General features: G+C 41.8%; 1 protein-coding gene and 1 long non-coding RNA gene across 2 annotated transcripts; both read left to right on the top strand.

Moving 5' to 3' along the window:
• Window positions 1-227: 227 nt before the first annotated feature.
• Window positions 228-1,793, top strand: LOC134198153 (uncharacterized). The gene is made up of 3 exons (XR_009972790.1): window positions 228-328; window positions 397-507; window positions 1,759-1,793. It is a non-coding gene; the product is annotated as an uncharacterized LOC134198153 (long non-coding RNA).
• A 5,922-nt stretch (window positions 1,794-7,715) lies between these two features.
• Window positions 7,716-8,614, top strand: LOC134176473 (transmembrane protease serine 6-like). The gene has a single exon (XM_062643143.1). It carries the CDS (start codon window positions 7,751-7,753, stop codon window positions 8,612-8,614), a length of 864 nt encoding a protein of 287 aa, XP_062499127.1. The 5' UTR covers window positions 7,716-7,750.
• The last annotated feature ends 6,413 nt before the right edge of the window (window positions 8,615-15,027 follow it).

Genomic DNA, 15,027 nt, shown 5'->3' with positions numbered 1-15,027 from the left:
TTTCATGTTTGCAATGCGACGACCAACAATCCGATTGTCATCGACTATCCGCGTAATGGCGCTTTCTTTGCCTTGTGGGAAGAGAGAAATGGAGGCTATAACCGTCTGAATGGATACTACATAAACGCTATGCATTTTCAACAGAGTCCACAGGCCACCATTCAAACAAATCCGCATGCTGTTTACAGAGAGAGTGACGGGCAAGTGTGCGTTAGCTGGAAGTATATCTCTAGAAAGGATACCTGCAGTAAAGTCGCTTTCAGGTGTTTTACAAGGTCGATCAATTGCGATGATCCGTGCAGCTGTCAGAGCAAATTCCCGGTTTGTGGTAAGATGTTGCATGGACAGATGGTTCTTATTCGGCATTGCTGTTGAGGCTCCTGGCTTCTGTCTTAGGCGCGTGTGGCTATCAGATATGCGACTCGAATGCTGAGTGTACTGCAGCGCGGCAATGCAGATGCAGAAGTGATTTGGGATACAGGGGAACTGGAACCTCTTGCCAATTTGGTGAGTAGAAATGCATAATTTCGGCTGCGAGCGAAAGGAACGGTTCTTGTAAGAGTCACGTGACTTAGCAAAAGCGTACTCGAAATATGCATGGCTTGAATAACTTCTGGCTTGTGAATACATGTACTTAGTGATATATGCATGCGTTTGATTGTACATAGCAGCTATACAGACAATGGAAGAATCGCCATTCAGAACCGCCAATGTCTAGAAAATTTGCTTTTAGCCTAAACAGTCAAATTTGGGTTTGCATTTTTTCCAGAAATAACAACACAATTTCCAAGTCTGCAACTGCTAAACTGCAGAAATCAATCGCTTTCGTGGCGCACAATAGTTAAACGAGAACTTAACATAGCAAATCTATGAGCGAATTTAGACCCGTAAAAGGATAATTTTTATATAGTTTGACGATTACAGACTATTTTATCGATGTTAACGAAGGTTACCGACTGTGTGGTCACGTGGAGCGACCTTCGCTTTGTAAGACTAAAGATGGACTTTACAAGCAGAACATTTAATTTTTCAAAGGCGCTTAAATTCATTTAGTAATAATGCTCGGCTGGTTTCTGCTATGCGTGCCTACGTGCACTCTGTCACTAAAAGTAGAAACAAACTTTGCTCTACTATGCAGTTTCTTGAACCATTCGCGAATGGGTTGCATGAAACATGTATTGGTATTACTAAGTATGAGGCAATGAAAAAGTTGCCTCGCTAATATAAATACAGCAGGTAGTGCCGTTTGTTGATACAGTGTGAGCGCTAATTATCTTCGATGTCATTGCGCGTATCGTGTCAAATTGTAAATATTAATAATCAAATTTATATCAATCGCAAATTTTATATCAACTTTCCTCGGCTAACTAAAAGATAATCCTGGCTACTTCACGGCATTTCCAAATAGGTAAATATAGAATCATCCACGAATGGGTGTGTTCAACCACGCGCCAATGGGTTGAAGCATGCATTCCCAAATGGGTTACTTGAAACAATCGCGAATTGTTCAACAGACTGCAGAATAGAGCACATCAAACAACGTTCTTTTCTAATGCTAGTAACGAACTGCATAGGCAAGCACAGCTGTGACAGCATAACCATTAATCGAGAAGGTTAGTTCATGCACAAAGAGCATGATCTTTCGAATTCTCGGCTTTCAGACTATACTTGCAGTTGTTTGCAACAATAATATCGTACATGCATAGTTTTCAGAAGGCTTGTATAGCTGTCGAATTGAGGATTTTAATGTTGTTTCAGATCCTTGCACACCCGAGCGAGGCGCATGCTCGGACAAGGAAAACTGCACACCGAATGGCCATTCTGCTGTCTGCACGTGCAAGAATGGATACAAAAGAGTGAACGGCACGTGCATCGTTGCAGATCCTTGCGCTACCGGTATTCACGATTGCGACATCAATGCCTACTGTAAACGAATTCAAGGACTCAAGTACAAATGCCTTTGCTTTAAGAACTTTATCGGCAACGGAAGAGTCTGTGTTGGTAAGTCCTTGCTAACACCATTAAGTTTGTGTTTGAGTAACAAGATAGTGTTTGTCGATGTCCAGATGCAAGACAGTGTCATCAAAATGCTAACCGTGACAATGGCAAATGCACTTGCAATCGCGGATTTGTAGGAAGCGGAGCTTTTTGCTGCAAACTAAGTAAAACAATAAATTCTCAACTTTTATTTTAGGCATACCGCAAATCTTTTTCTATTAGATTTCCAAGACAAGATTGTAAAACTTGGCAAGTCGGTTAATCTGGTGTTCGAAGTATCTTGTTTAGGTAAATTCCTAGACTATACTCGATTTCAATGGTTTCACAAGGGAGACTCATTACCAACTGACACAAGATCTCGTAGTAGTAAGTATTCACTTACAAGGCGAGACACGTTCCTTCGAATAAGAAACATTTCGAGCAACCAGCTAGGACAATATACAGTACAGTTTCATGTGGGCAATGAAGGACCGTTTACAGCTTTAGCAACAGTCGACGTGGACCGAACGAAGGAAAAATGCGGTAAGGCAAGATATTCTAGCAATCGCTCATGTAGAAATAAGGTTTACCATCACTCTTTTTTCCAGCAGTATGTAACGACTTATTAATGCACAGTTGTTTTTGTCCATGTACTGCTTTGTTGTTGACGTACAGACAGACAGACAGACAGACAGGCAGGCTTATCACTTGCTCTACAATCATGTAATGCTAAAGTTTTATCAAAGAAGATCAGTCGTCAAGTGAAGAAAGTTGACAGACAGTCAGACACAAGTTGCTTTTTAATTATTTAGGCAGGGTCATCTATGTCCCTTATATAGTTACTAGTATGCAGTTGCTTTAGGAACGTTTTATTGACACAAGTAATTGGCGGTTATTGCTATTGTATCGTAGTTCATGTTTGAAAACAGATGTATTGAAAGACAGACCGACAGACAGACAGACAATTTATTCTCATACAGATTCTACTTGTACATATGCTAAGGTTTTTAAATACAAATCAGTCCTTGCAAACAACAAAGTCGTTAACTAATAGACTTGACTTTGAATGTCAAAATCAAATAATCTATCAAAATCGCCATGACTAGGTAACAGTTTTGAATTTTTTCTAAGGATAACTTTGGCACTTCATCTTTGCAGAATTGTAGAAAATCTTTTCCTCCAATACGACATGAACATGAAAGCACTAAAATTGCCTTCTGGATTTGCTGACTGTTATGACAAAAGCTGCAAAAAATTCTCTGCCTTCGTGCCCCACCTACCAAAATGTTCTATGACAAGAGGAACACATCTTGATACATATCCTTCTGGAACAAGCTCTTCTGAATATTTTTTCAGACAGACCGACAGACAGACAGACCGACAGACAGACAGACAGACAGACAGGCAGACAGACAGACAGACAGACAGACCCCGGATGTGGCTTGAACATGCCAGGTTTTTGAACGTGGTCTTCGGTTTCATCTGTATTTCTTTTGAACAATGTTTGGTTATGCCTGATCATAAGTCTGACTTTGACAGTTGTCCGGTTGTTTCCTGTGCCTTCAAAGGCCAGATTCAGCGAGTTCTTTGTCATATCAGACAATCTCACGATGCTAACGACATCCCGGATTTGTTTGTCTCTCGTTTGAACCTTTCGAAATGTCACCATTGCTCAAAGTTGTTTGCGAAACTTGGGCAACATCTGTCACAATGCAAGAAGAAACTTTCCTGCTCGACCGTTGGTTTTGAATTTGAATCTGTTTCCAGCCAATGTCCTTCAAATCCATCACCATCTTCAAAGAATGCTCACACCTTACCTACTTTTGAGGCGCCTCTAACCCGTGGTGTGCTACCAGAAACTTATACGTCTTCTGCTTCTCCTTCACGGGAAACTGAAGCGTGGGAGTACATCCGGTCTTTATCATCAGAGGAAATCCTCAAAATGATTCCAGCGAGAACGGTGCAGAAGATCAAACCTGCTATGAAAGCTAACTTCCTGGATTGCTGTTCAGTAGCCTTCAGAAAGATCAGAAATGACCCAACAGATGAAACAGGCTGGAAATTGCTGCTGCTGATACCGCGTATGGTATTACAACCGCTAACAAGGGGCGGAAAAGCAAAACTATCTGTCATGCAATCCATGTATAAGCAGTTCCGTAACTTCCAATGGGAGGACTTACTGTCTAGCGGTAGAGAAGACGCGAAGAAAGGGAATGCTAAAGCTAACTCCAGAGATCACGTCAAGAGAGCTGCCCTAAGTCTGGTCCAATGTGGTGAACTTTCAAGAGCTGCTCGTGTTCTTACAAGCTCAGGATTAGCTCCAGCTACTCCAGATACAGCTCACAAGCTTGCTGAGAAGCATCCTATCCGGGTGTTTGACATTCCGGACACGCCATCTCCGGACATGCCATCGCCTGCTATGCATATCAGTTTGTCAAAACAACATATGTTTAATTCCATCAAGAAATCACCAAGAGGCTCAGGGTGTGGCCCATCAGGATGGCGATATGAACACCTAAAAGTTATTACTTCCGACACAGTTTCTGCTGAACAGTTGCATTTTGCTATTTCCTGTATTGCCAATGGATCAGTCCCTGTTTCAATTGCCAGGTTGGTGTCCTCAGCACGGCTGATTGCTTTGCCCAAAGCCTCAGGAGACGTTCGACCAATAGCTATTGGAGAAGTGTTCAGAAGAATTACTGCAAAATGTATTTGTGCACAGATAAAAAGTGAATTTTCGAATTTCTTTTCTCCTCTGCAGCATGGAGTGTCAACAGAGGGAGGAACAGATCTTCTTTTACACCATATCCAGCTTCTACTAGAAGCCAACAATGACTGGATTGTTCTGAAGACTGATGCTATAAATGCCTTTAATTCAATCCACCACTCCCATTTGCTGCAACAAGTGATGAAATCTTTTCCTATCTTGACAAATCATGTCATGCAAATGTATTCTAGGTTTGGTTCTCTGGTCTTCCTACAGAACAACGTCCCTGTTATTTTGTCATCTCAAGAAGGCATCCATCAGGGAGATCCTCTAGGACCAGTTCTGTTTTCTTTAGGCATACAACAAACCCTGGTTGATTTGCAAAGCAATTTCCAAGCAATAAGAGTGCTAGCTTATCTTGATGATGTTTTCTTAGTTGGACCAGCAAAACATGTCCTTGATGCTTTTTCCACTCTTCAACCTGAATTTTTCAAAATAGGATTGGAAATACAGGAAACAAAAAATTGAAATATACCGTTCATACGACAAAGAAGACACCTTCTCTTCTGAATATACCATACCTGTTTCGAGTGAAGGCATTGTGATACTAGGAACACCAATTGGGAAACGTGAATATGTTGCACGAGCATGTTCCACTATTGCAGAAAAAGGGAATGATCTTTGTAGACAGCTTGTCGACTTGGATAATGTGCAAGCATCCATGTTGCTTCTTAGATACTGTCATACCACACGGCTAAATCACTTTGCAAGAGGAACGTGTCCAGAAACACTGGCACAGGCAGCTACTATCCACGACAAGCAAACAAAATCTACCTTCTCTTGTTTGCTAGGAAATGTTGACATCACTGGAAATATGTGGAAGCAAGCAACGTTGCCAGTAAGACTAGGAGGTTTTGGTATGACTTCCCTAAACGAAGTGGCACCCTTTGCTTTTGTTGCCAGCTGGGCACATTCTCTTAAGCTATTGCCTGATCGCTTTCCTGTTCTTCAAGATCAAGTCAACTCTTTAGTGACATCATCTAATCATGCGAGTGATATTGGGCTAGCTTTAGAACACCATCTCAAAGATATTTCCACGTTGTCGGATTTGTTGCCTAACACAAAAAAGTTGCAACATCGTCTAACAATAGAATTTGTACAATCGAAAGCAGATCAGTTGATTGAAACTGGTTCTAACCGAGATGCAGCACGATTGCGTTCAATTAGAGGTAAAGGAGCAGGAGCATGGTTAGATTTCATTCCATCTTCAGAGAAGTTTGCACTTTCATCTGGCAATTTTGTCTTGGCGGCTTCTCTCAGATTGGGTCTACCTTTGTCTTTACCACCTTGGGCCACTAAATGTGAATGTGGAAAGTCACTAGATGTTGAAGGGTACCATTTACTAACATGCAAAATGGGTGGAGGCCCAGTTTGGTCTCACAATTCTGATGTTTTGTGCTGGTCTGAATGCATGAGCAGTCTACAATGCCAGCATCAAATTGAACCAAAAGATAGATATACAAAATCCAACAATAGAGCAGACATTGTTGTGTTTGACTCAACATGTGGGGAAAATGTCGAGCTTGATGTGGCCCTTGCTCACCCCTGGAGCCAGAACATTCTGCAAAGTGCAGCAACTACGGATGGAGCTGCAGCAAGAAGAAGAGAAGACATCAAACATTGCAAATATTCTCAAGAGCAGTTGCCTGGAGGGTACACTCCTACCCTTATTCCACTAGTTTTCGAGCACTTTGGTGGGTGGGGAGAAGAAGCATCAACGTTCCTCAATAAACTTTCCAAACTATATAGAGATGAAGAAGGAAGAAACAATCCCTCAGATTTTAAAACACATTGGAGAAGACGCTTGTCAGTACAACTTCAGCGTTGCAATGCCTCGGTGTTGGCTAGAAAGATGATCAGAGTAACATATGGACAGAATACTGACCAGAGTTTAGATGTTGTTCAACTTTCAATTCAGTAAACTAAATTTCGGTTTGTAGGCTCCGTAGGGGAGCTTTTTAATGCTAATTGTTATTTGTGTAATTGTAATTGTAGTTGTGACACTTGTTGTTCATTAGCTGTTACTTTAGTTTCACCTGTATTAGCTTTGATGTATACAAATACATGAAAATTTGACAGACAGACAGACAGACAGACAGACAGACAGACAGGCGGACAGACGGACGCACGGACGGACGCACGGACGTAAGGACAGAAAAGGATCGACAGACAGACAAACAAACAAACAGACAGACAGACAGAAAACAGATATATAGACAGACATTGACAGTTGATTTGTTCATCTTCACTCGAGGAAGTATCAGTGGCCCTTGCTAATACAGTCTACGGTGGCTGTGGCGCAGCTCTAAAAGAAAAACAACCAGACACTGTCAATATTGTTATTAAGCTATACTAATTACAGCATATAACTAAAACACCATGTAAAAGACAGATAAACAAACAGACAGACTGACAGACAAAAGGACAGACAGACGGACGCACAGACAGACAGACAAACAGAAAGACAGACAGACAGACAGACACGTAGGCAGGCAGGCTGGCAAGCATGTAGGCATTCTGACAAACAGACAAGCATGCATACATAATATATGCAGACAAAAAGACTGACAGACAGACAGACAGACAGACAGACAGTTAGACAGACAGACAAGACAGACAAACAGAGAGACAGACAGTTAAAGACAAACAGACAGACAGACAGACAGTTAGACAGACAGATAGACAGACAGACAGACAAACAGACAGACAGACAGTTAGACAGACAGACAAGACAGACGGACAGAGAGACAGACAGTTAAAGACAAACAGACAGACAGACATACATACAGACAGACAGACAGACAGGCAGACAGACAGTTAGACAGACAGATAGACAGACAGACAGACAGACAGTTAGACAGACAGACTAGACAGAGAAATGGGCTGTAGACACACCAGCGAACAGACAGACAAACAAATATATCAACAGAGTCATATATGCATATATACATCCTTCCATACAGACAAACAGACAGATGACAGACACGCACATAAACAATAATTATTATGTACACTGTCCGATGCTGTTGTGTTTGCATAGATTGTGGACGTTCCGTGAGAGTCAGTTCGCGGATCGGTGGTGGCAAAACTGCTACAGCCGGGGAGTATCCATGGCAAGCCATGTTGTGCGGAAGGAACGGCGTCTTCTGCGGAGGAGTGATGATCAGCAAGTGCTGCATTCTGACGGCAGCGCACTGCGTGACAGGGCGAGATGCAAACAACGAGTTCAACACAAAAAGAGTCTCGAGCCTCAAGATCTGTCTGGGACGAGCATGTGGCAACTGCAGCCAAGGATACTACGATCCCAAAAACCGAAGAAACAGGAAGGAGGCCCAGTGTTTCAAAGCTCACCGGATCAAAATCCATCCCGGCTATATATACAACGCCACTCACTTAGAGAACGACATCGCCATCGTTCAGTTGAGACCCGACAAGTGCATCAAATGCGTTACGTCTAGCGCCTCACCGGTTTGCCTGCCTGTGGCGACCCGAGACGCGCCCTATCTACAGCCTGGAAGTAAAGCGTGGGTGTCAGGATGGGGGGAGATCCGCCTAGGACAAGGTCCGTCGCACTGCTTGAGAAAGGGTCGCACGGAAATCGTTGAGAGAGACAGATGTAGAGCTTACTACGCGCGAGAATCGTATACAATCAGTAGGAATCAGATGTGTGCTCTTAACGAGAAAGGTCCGTGTAACGGAGACGCAGGAAGCCCACTGATTTTCAGGAATCAGCAATATGATAACCGATTTGTGTTGGCTGGTCTAGTGAGTTGGGGAAAGAGTTGTGGACGCAGCGACACCTATGGAGTTTACTCAGACGTCTCTCATTTTGTCGACTGGATTTACCAAAAATGCACCGATTATAAGTAGGCCTCAATCTAGCCAGTGATTGCTGCAGCCTGAAACAAGAAACTCACAAACTGATGATCAACTTTTCTGCCTTGTCTTCATTTTGTTGATGTTTAGTAGTTTACTCTGTTTTCGTTCGCATAACAAATATTGGTCATATGCCAGTATGCTTGCGAAGATCATTCAATTCTAGAATTTGTCGCTTTGAGAGTTGTGTTGCATACGCGTTTAATATGCACCTGCATGGTGATTGCTCCTCTAGTGTCAGCTGTAGTTTTGTTGTAATTAAGTTATTTTGTTGTAACTACCCGGAGCGTGAAACGCTATGCAGGGTACTATACTGTACAGCCGCGCCGGCCTGCCACGTGACGTACGTGAGACCAGGTATAATAATGTGCGCGGAAGGCGACGTGGGACCATGTCAGGGAGACAACGGCGGACCTCTGATGGTAAAAAAACCGCGATTTTGAGCACCAGTATGTCCTCGCCGGTTTGGTCAGTTGGGGAAGTGTCTGTGGCAAGGAGAATTCGTTTGGCGTCTACACGGAGATAACGCGTTATCTCGACTGGATCCATGCCACTTGTAGCGATTGCAACTAGTATGAAGACATGCATTGGAGACAGTTTCTCACTATACATTGAGATGGAATATGTATGGTTATACGCGGGAGGGGTCTGGCTACGCGAGACTAGTTAAGGCTTCAGGGATGCCGGTCCAATTTTTGCCCGGTGCCAAAAATGTGGCCCCAATAGCGTTTTCGGTGCCACTGTTAATATCAATATTAAAGACAATTCAAATTAATATCAATGGCAATGTAATCAGTTTTCTATTTCAACAATAAGCATCACTAAAGGACATTATTATTCAGCACCTTATCAAAAGGAAATGTGTCCATTCCTCTACTGTCTGAAGCTATCGCCATAATCGCGTTTATCGTACGTTGACCAAGCCTATTGCGAGAACAATTCTTTGTTATATTCATCAAGCTAAATCCACGTTCAGCTTCAACGCTATCCGGCGCTAAGGAATACAGGAGAAGGGCCAACTTGCCTATTTCACAGTAGTTCTCGCACAAAACTATGGTTTAATAACTTACAAAATTCAAAGTACTGTATAATTAGAAATATTAATTATTAGCAGTTGCTTTGCTCCTGGGGCCACATTTTTGTTGGCTGGGGCCACATGTGGCCCCATCTCCATAGCAACGACATCCCTGGGCTTAGAACGGTATTTTCGTAGTAGAACGATGTTGTGCACATGGACAATAACGTAAGCGTAACTGGTCAATACAGAATAACGTTTGCATCGCATTTTGGCACATGGCCGAAGTGTATGAAGCATACAGTGTGGAAAATAGGAAATTATTTTGGCTCCGACGGACTGAGCCTAGGTAAGACTTATTCTTGTATGGTACGTGTTACATCAACTACCTAAGTGCTTCCCTTACCGCAGCCAATTTGCATGTAAATTTTGATAACCAACTTCCAAGAGAGAAATGGTGTTGTAGGCAGCTGAGGTTTTCACTGGATAAAGCATGCTAAGAGGCACCCAAGTTCATGAAATTAACCACTGGAAAGGCCATCACATGCTAAGAGACTAAGTTTACACTATCATATATTGGTATGGGTAAATGTTTTGTCCAGACACGTCCCAACACTGGTGCAGTATTTGTTCGGAAAAATAACACATTTGGTGGGCCATTGTCCTATGTCTTATCGTTATTTACTACACTGCATAGAAGAATGTATAGCCTAGTTACAATCCATGCTAGCACACGTCTATAATTATAAACAATATCTTCAACTAATTAGCTAAGACTGATGAATTACACGAATATGGGTGTACCTATTAGAAGCGTACAGATGCCGTTTGTTTATATGCGAAATTGGAGAATTAATTATGCATGGACTTTGCTCTAGAGGAACTAGAGATCGGCAGGGATGACCTATAGCGTCCAAACCAATTTTTTTACGATATCATAATCAGTAATTAAAGCCGTATTTACATCTTCGCTTTAATTCATAGCTAGGATACTTCTGAGAATCACAATAAAATATTATTGCAGGGGAGTAATACAAATTCGGACGTCACTTTGTTTCTATATCTATAGATAAGCGTGCTACTTGTCAAAAACTATCTAAACTAACTGTTGTTTCACGTGACCAAAAGACCAGAACACTGCTAAAATACTCTAGACTGGGGGCCAGTCTCTCCCTACCCCAAAGGTCCCCGGATTGTCACTCTACGGCGAGGATTGACAATCCAGGGACCTGTGGGGTGGGGAGAGACTGTCTTGAGTAAAAATGCTCTACAATAGTAAAAAAAAAAAGAGATTGCACATACGGGACATACCTGTTACTGATGTGAGTTCCCGTATAAAAGCCGTGAGTCACGAATCTTCAAAGCGCTAATAGATTGAGTTCGCGTTAGTAGAAGTGGACAGGTTTACGGTCTGTTTCTGACCTGAATTAGACTGTTTTAGTAAAGAACTGTTTCATGAACGTTGACGGTTCGCAGCCGAAATTACTTCTCGTCGATACAGCCATGCGCGCGCACGATAGGTAGACCTAATCACGTGACAGAAGGAACCAAATCACATGACAGACGGATGGTCTGTACGGGAGAACATGAAGAACATTTTGTTGCTGTTATTGCTGATTTATCACGATCGAGCAAGCAGCCAATCACGTAGAATAGTGGCTGAACCACAATGTGCAGACATTTTTTCGACACTCATGAGGTTGATTGCTATCCTGACGGCTCAGCGACCGAGAAATCGTGCACATCAAGAGGCTGCTGCTGGAATCCACTCTCTAACACAAGTGCGCGTGTACACGCACACCAAGAACACGAACAGTGCTACAATGCAAATAGCCACGACCCCTTTCTGTGTGTGTGTGTGTGTGTGTGTGTGTGTGTGTGTGGCCACGCCCCCTTTTGAGTATCTCAGGTGCATACCATGTACCACCTTACTACTATCCAGAGCTCTACGGGTATCGGGTTGTGAACCTCACAGACACAGACGTCGGTTACAACGGGACTCTCCAGTTGGTAACTCACGAATGGCCGTTTGGAGGTAACGTCAAGACACTTGCGTTGGAGATCAGGATGAAGACTGAAACGAGACTTTATGTTAACGTATGTTACTCGTGCTTTGTTGCGTCTGTTTCAAAAAATTTCTTTGAATGAAGTATATTTAATTAGTTAAAACAAAATTTGCATGAAATTTTTAGATTATGGGGCGCATTTGATTGGACTCTTCCAGCCTCTTTCAGAAGATTTTGTAAGGCACGTCCCTCTTCCTGCGCAGGAGCTGGTAGAGGTTGGAAGAAGGGCATGCTCGTGCTCTTCCAACGAGCAGCAAAGTGGGTAGAGTTGGCTCTTTCGACTATAGCGACAGGACTGCAGAAGTTGGAAAAGAGTCATGCACACGGTGCCTCTTCTGGAAGAGGCTGGAAGAGCCCAATTGAACGCTTTCATGGAGTGACTGCATTCAAGGTGATTACAGGATGATAAATGACTCATTGATTTTAACTGAATTATTGGTGAGATTTAGTATAAGTTATAACATTACTTCTTTATAATTTGACTTTAGGTACTGACACTACAAGACCTGTCTTGTATTTTTTGTATTGTAAATGTGTGTGTGTGTGTGTGTGTGTGTGTGTGTGTGTGTGTGTGTGTGTGTGTGTGTGTGTGTGTGTGTGTGTGTGTGTGTGTGTGTGTGTGTGTGTGTCACAGTGCGTGTGTCTGTGTAAAGTGTGTGCAGCAATGTAAAATTATTGCGTTTGTTGTTATAACCTGACACAAAGAAGATGAGTGCACGGAAAGTCTTCAAAATTTCAGATGTACCATGCAATAAGCAGAAAGTGGTTGCACGTGGTCAAGTGAGAAGCCTCGCGTATCTGGTATATAGCTAGTCGACAACTTTACAAAACAACTATTTACTTTCAGATGACTTTTGAAAAGTGCTTTTAAGATATATCAGAATACATTCTCGTTACACTGCAAAACAAAATCGATTTTGTTTAGCTAAGTCGGATTCCAATCAAACCTGATGAAATTTCTACTACAGAACAGAAAGGATAGGTGACATTGATATCAACGTAGAGAGTATAGGTGTCATTGATATCAACGTAGAATTGTTTAGAATTTTGAAATCTTGAAGTAATATGTTTCACGTGATCTAACGATTAACAATAGCATTAAAGTTGTTCTTAATTTGCGGTTGTCATTTCGAGTGCTCGAATATGGATACAAAGCGGCTAAGATACGGAAGGTATTCTGATTACCAAAAATCAGAAAAAATTTCTATGTATTGCTACTTGCACATGGTCGCGTGTAGTAACCACGTAGACCAGCATGCATTAATTAAGTTAATTAATTAATGCATGGCTTTCGCAATATGATAGTCATTGGCAAATATGGCGAAAATGAGCGTTGCGCGAGAAGTAATGTAAGCACAAGTGACTGCATATAGCAATCGAAAAGTCAAAAGTCGGTATCGTTTGGTAAAGTTATTGAAGTCTGAGAAGATGACGTCAGAATAAACAGAACCATAGTGATATATAATAATATGAAGCATTTGATGTAAATTTTGATTTGTCAAGTTCAATTGTAGCGATATGCCGAGACAATACCATTACATATACTACTAAAATGGCATCCGTCGTGTGCTTGACCACGTGTACTTTGTGCTACTGATTCTCGTCCACAGCAACTTGGAAAAACATTAAGCCAACGTAGAAATGTTTTTCTTATTGTGGAAAAGTGGGAAACAGCGGATGAAAAGTCGTTGTTCTAGAATAAAATTCTAGCTATAATCCTACTATACAGACAGCTGCTAGTGGTCAAGTACACTATCCAGTTTTGCTCGTCTGCGCATTCAAGATGTGACAGTCGTTCGCATATGATAAAACTGAACAGTGCACAAGCCTAAACGTTACAATTTAGCAGCAGAAGTGACTGCATATAGTCGAAATTTCAGAAATCGATTGTTTGGTCAAATTTTGAAAATCTGAGATGACGTCAGAATAATCAGAAATTTGGAATATGATTATATGCATTCCCGGAGGAAATTGATGTAAATTTACATTTGTCGAGTTAAATTGTAGCGATTTGCAGAGACATTACTAGCTAGTAAGCAGAAAATGGCGTCTGCTTGCTTGACAACGTGTACTTTCCGCTGCTGATTCTCATCAACGGAAACTTGGACAAACATTAAGCGAATGGAAAAATGTTTTTCTTATAGTGGAAAAGTGGGAAGTAGCGGATGGAAACTGTCAGTGTTCTAGAAGAAAAGTTCTAGTGATATTCCTACTATACAGAAAGCCAGTGTCACGTGGTCACGTGCACTAACAGTTTTTGCGCGGCTTTCGCAAGATGGCAGTCGTTCGCAAATATGATAAAACTAAACATTGCAAGAGAAGGTAATGTATAAACGTTCTAGTTTACCAGCAGAAGTGACTTCATGTATTCGAAACGTGAAAAATCGATCGTTTGGTCGAATTTTTATAATCTGAGAAAATGACGTCAGAATAATCGTAAAAGTTGTGATGTGATTCTATGCATTGTGGAAAGCAATCTATGTAAATTTTGATTTGTCAAATTGAATTGTAGCGATTTGGCGAGACATTACTAGTATGCAGAGAATGGCGTCTGTGTGCTTGACCACGTGTACTTTGCGCAGCTGATTCACGTCAACGGGAGCCTGGAAAAACATTGAGCAAGTTCAGAAAAATTTGAGTTACTGTGTAAAAGTGCGAAGCAACAGATGGAAACTGTCTGTAGTAGTGGAAGAAAAGTTGTAACGATATTCCTACTATGCAGAAAGCTAGTGTCACGTGGTCACGTGCAGTGACTGTGTTGTGATGGCTGGACTGGTGGAAGCAACTCCGTGTTCGTTTATAGGTAGAATAGAGCTGCTTTTAGCACAATCTAACTGGATTTATCTCGTATTCTTAGATACAAGAAAGATTCCTGTTTTGCAGAAATTACAAGAAAAATGATGAACAGGCCCTCCAAAATCTCCAAAATCGCGAGATGCGACGTCACCTAATTTTACTCGTGCACGCCGCACTAATCTAGGTTGACAGTAAAAGAGTTTCAGTTTTGAAAAGACGCTTCTCTTGACATTGCAGCCTAGATTTCTAAAATTCGTTTCACGAAATCACCGACCGATAAAATGATAGCGAAACCCCTTACTTACCTTTACTGCGACTTGCCAAATGTTTATAAAACACATTTAACTTTATAAATGATTAGTGTATGTTATTAGCGCGCGTTAAATTTTGTTCCATTGGTTGTCTGCATCAACAGACCGGTTAACGGACGCGCCTAATCGCCTGCTTGCACCATTTAAACGTTTACAAAACAATGGCAAGTCATGGAATCTTCTTCTTTCTCGCGTTTCTTTCTCTTCCAGGTCAGCAGC

The sequence above is a fragment of the Corticium candelabrum genome, chromosome 2, assembly GCF_963422355.1.
Source record: "Corticium candelabrum chromosome 2, ooCorCand1.1, whole genome shotgun sequence".
Classification (NCBI taxonomy): domain Eukaryota; kingdom Metazoa; phylum Porifera; class Homoscleromorpha; order Homosclerophorida; family Plakinidae; genus Corticium; species Corticium candelabrum.
The sequence above is the reverse complement of the archived record's forward strand: the minus strand, read 5'-3'. Positions and strand labels throughout refer to the sequence as shown.

What these genes read in the sequence shown, in the direction of transcription:
- LOC134176473 (XM_062643143.1), top strand. Translation starts at nt 7,751, where the DNA reads ATGTACACTGTCCGATGCTGTTGTGTTTGCATAGATTGTGGACGTTCC.